The sequence below is a fragment of the Sinocyclocheilus anshuiensis genome, unplaced genomic scaffold (genome assembly GCF_001515605.1).
Source record: "Sinocyclocheilus anshuiensis isolate Anshui unplaced genomic scaffold, SAMN03320099.WGS_v1.1 scaffold1543, whole genome shotgun sequence".
Lineage (NCBI taxonomy): Eukaryota > Metazoa > Chordata > Actinopteri > Cypriniformes > Cyprinidae > Sinocyclocheilus > Sinocyclocheilus anshuiensis.
Window position 1 is genome coordinate 1,150,495 of NW_015551074.1, and position 3,880 is coordinate 1,154,374.

Genomic DNA, 3,880 nt, shown 5'->3' on the forward strand with positions numbered 1-3,880 from the left:
CTTAGCTGTTATAAATTCACTGTAAACCACGGCTTCACAGGGATTATTGCTTTTATAAAATGGTTATTCCATATACGTAGTAAGGTTTCACAAAATAAAACAAAGCAAATAAAGTGTAATGTTAATAAAAACAGTATTCTTCCACCAAACAATGTAGTCCCTCAGAAACAGTTGTGGTTGCTACAAAGTGGGTGCCGAGCAACAGACAAACGTAAACAAAGGTGTATGTTACTTTGTAGAGTCATTTACAACAGCTTCGAACGCGGCTCAACCAATCAGAATCAAGCACCGGAACTATCCGCTTTATAAACAAGAATTTTACTAGGAATGTGTATTACGTATTTAAGCAGTTATCTTGAAATGGCTTCATTTTCATTGTTCATTAGTTGTCTGCATCAAGAATTCTAACTATAGCCATAAAGTTTTAAAAATCGCTCTAAAGGCCCATTCATAACTGGACAATAACTCGTTCTAATTCTATAAGAATATTATAAAAACACTAACAGCCAATCACAGTCCATCCTGCTTTAAAGAGCTCAACCATTTAAAGTGGCAGAGAACAAAACTGTGCGCGCTTTTAATAAACAGAACGTTATCACTCGCTGATATTGGAACAGTATCGTTAGAATCACTTTCAGAGCATTTTTTATAGCTAAAGAACAGTAAAAACAGTGACAGCCAATCAGAATCCATCTGGCTTTAAAGAGTTACAGCATTTAAAGTGGCAGAAAACAAAACTGCGTGCTTATAATAAACAGAATGTTATCGTCCACTATTATAGTTATAGTTATAGTTATCGTTCTCAGGAGGAACAATGCCGTTGGAATCACTTTCAGAGCGTTTTTTTTTTCTGGTTTAAGAATGATAAAAACATTGACAGCCAATCAGAATCCAACTGACTTTAAAGTGCGCACTGCAATTATGTTGACAGAACGTAACTGTAGTGCGCAGTTTATTATTATTTTGTTATTATTTCTTATAATAAACAAAATGTTATCGTCTGTTGGTGTGGATGCTAATTAATTATCGTTGTAGTTATCGTTCTAGCGTGAACGAGTCAAAATTCCAAGAGAATAGTGAAGTCCACAGTACAACTATACCGATAACGACACGAAACGAAATCGTTGGAATCATTTTCTGCGCGTTTTTATTCCAGCAGATTAACGATAAAATCATTTACGATAAACGATAAAACTATTTTGTTTATTTCTTTTAACTATACCGATAACGACACGAAACGAGTGTTTTTATTACAGCAGATGAGCGATAAAATCATTGACAGTCAATCAGAATCAAGTGCGCACTGCAATTATGTTGACAGAACGCAACTGCAGCGCGCTTAGAATAAATAGAACATTATCGCCAATTGGTGTGGATGCGAATATAGTTATCGTAATAGTTATTATTTATAGTTATCGTTCTTGGAAGAAACGATACCACTCGCTTTCAACAATACACAAAAAAACATTAACAGCCAATCAGTATCTTTAAAGTGCGCACTGCAAGTATGTTGACAGCGTAACTGCAGTGCGCACTTATAATAAACAAAATGATATCGTTTTTCGGTATGGATGCGAAAATAGTTATCGTAATATTTATAGTAAGGAAGATACTCTATTATTGGAAGTGTGTACTGCAAGTATGTAGACTACGTAGCTGCAGTGAGTGCTTAGAACAGACAAAACCTTATCCTTCGTTGGTGTGGATGCAAATATAGCTATCATTACCGTTATATTTTTCGTTCTTAGCGTAGCGTGAACGGATCTTAAGTCTTTTTTATTCAGCTAATGGACTCACAGACTGCGGTTTGAGCAGCACTGCACTCAGTCTTAATAGTTTTCTGCTGGTTTCTACCATTTTCCAGGGCAGCTGTGCTGCTGTGATTCAGATGTATTACTGCGGTGGTCCTGAACTCATCATCTCCATCATTCACCCACCTTCAGAAACACCATTAACCCATCCGATTAACTCTGTTACTAGGAGTATCTAGCCTCCTGTTTATTTCTCCAGTATGACAGAAGAAAAGGAACAGTGTGAAAAACAGCATCAGCGTTCTGGCGCGTTTGTTGCCATGGATACCGCGAACTCTTTCTTCGCTCGGGTACCAGAGAACTTTCCGCTTGAGTCAAAGCGCGCAGTGACGCACTTGACTTTTGATTGCTTCTGTTTGATCGTCTGTTCCTGTGCAGCTACAACGCCACGAAAACGAATTGAATGGGAAACGAAGCGCCTTACATAATGCGCGGACCATACTGTCATCAACAAACGCGTGCATTATGAATAACTCATGCTATCGCGCACACACACACACACACACACAGGCTTCTTACCGATGTCGGAGTGGCAGTACGCGTCCTGTGGATGCGACATCCCGCATGAACACGCGTCCGACGCCTGGTACATCAGACAGACGAGAGAGAACAGGAGGAACGCGAGCACAACACAAGACTTCATTCTGAAGGGAACGCGGAGCTGTCAGACTGGAACCTGCACACTGCTCTAGAGCGCTCCCGACGCCAAGTACATATAGTGCGCCCGCATATGGAGCGTCACGGGCGAGCGACCAATCACAGCGCGCGCCGATTAACATTACAGGCGCATGACGTACTATGAGGCAGCAGATCGAAGCGGAAAATTTAGTCTTTGTGGAAAGAGCGCATGAATAACATGTTACGACACTGTGGCTTTAGGGCTAAACTCATCAAAACCCACCCTCAAAAGAATCTCAGTGACTTTTCAGTTCATCTGCAACACCAGTCTAAAATGTCTTTGTCATTAGTGCGGAAAATAGGAATAATAAAGGAACGCAAATCGAAGTCATGGAATTATGTACAGTAGAAACTATAAACAAATACATTTCCCCAAAAAAAGGGCCAGAATATATTTTAAATATATGTTGTAAACCGTGAAACTCAATGAAATATATTTTTGAAACTGAAAATATGTTTACGTTCAATCTTCATATACCAAATATATATTTCAGGGGGAAAGAAAATATTTTTATGGACAGAAAAAAAAAAAAGTTTTTCTTCAAATGTATATATATATGGGTTTAGTTTAGATTAATTTTGTTTCCAGTTGCATTAGTTTTTATGTTTATTATTCACTGATGATGAATGCTGTTTTTAAGTTTGTATGAGTCTGCTGATGTACATACTCTTTCGCTTCGCTTGTGTTTTCCTTGTGGTTTGTATTAAATTAACATTGCATGATGACTTGTTTAATAGTAGACACCCAGTGCAAGTATTTCATCATTTTACAGATATTTTAATGCGATTATGTGAGATTGTGTCTGGCTTTCCAGACTGAACATTGTGCTCGATTCAGTTACTCAGAGTCTCTGTGATGGAAAACTACAGCAGACTGCTGTGCAAGTGCAGATCTGTGTTCTGATGGCGTTGTTGGTCAGAAGTGCCAGTGTAAGCCCAGTACACAATCCCATAATCCTCCAGTGCGGCTCTGAACTCATGAAGTGGAGATATCGCAGGCTGAAGGGGTTGTGTAAGGAAAGCAGCACTTCTGAGCCATCGGTCACTGCTGATGAATCACACTCTCAGAAAAAAAGGTACAAAAGTTGTCACAGGGGCGGTGCCTTTTCAAAAGGCACACCTTTGTACCTAAAGAGTCCATATTGGTACCTTAAAGGGGTCATAGGATGCTACATGCACTTTTACAAGCTGTTTGAACTGAAATGTGTTGGCAGTGTGTGTACACAACCACCCTATAATGATAAAAATCCACCCAGTGTTTTTTTTTTTAATCTCGTTAAATAATTTCCCCTTTCTCAAATCGAGCCGATCTCAGATGCACACAGACAGGCCCCTCCCACGATAGTTTGATTGACAGTAGTGTTTCAGCACAGACTGGACTGGCGTCTTAC

The 3,880-nt window shown here is 39.3% G+C and overlaps 2 protein-coding genes across 3 annotated transcripts in view; one reads left to right on the forward strand and one right to left on the reverse strand.

Moving 5' to 3' along the window:
• Positions 1-2,599, reverse strand: part of LOC107662222 (metalloproteinase inhibitor 3) — an 18,157-nt gene extending 15,558 nt beyond the window's left edge. The window contains exon 1 of the mRNA XM_016452160.1: positions 2,331-2,599. Within this exon, the coding sequence (XP_016307646.1) occupies positions 2,331-2,454 (124 nt within the window). The 5' untranslated portion in view covers positions 2,455-2,599. The remainder of the gene's footprint in view (positions 1-2,330) is intronic.
• Positions 1-3,880, forward strand: part of syn3 (synapsin III) — a 55,088-nt gene that overhangs the window by 37,859 nt on the left and 13,349 nt on the right. The window lies entirely within an intron of this gene.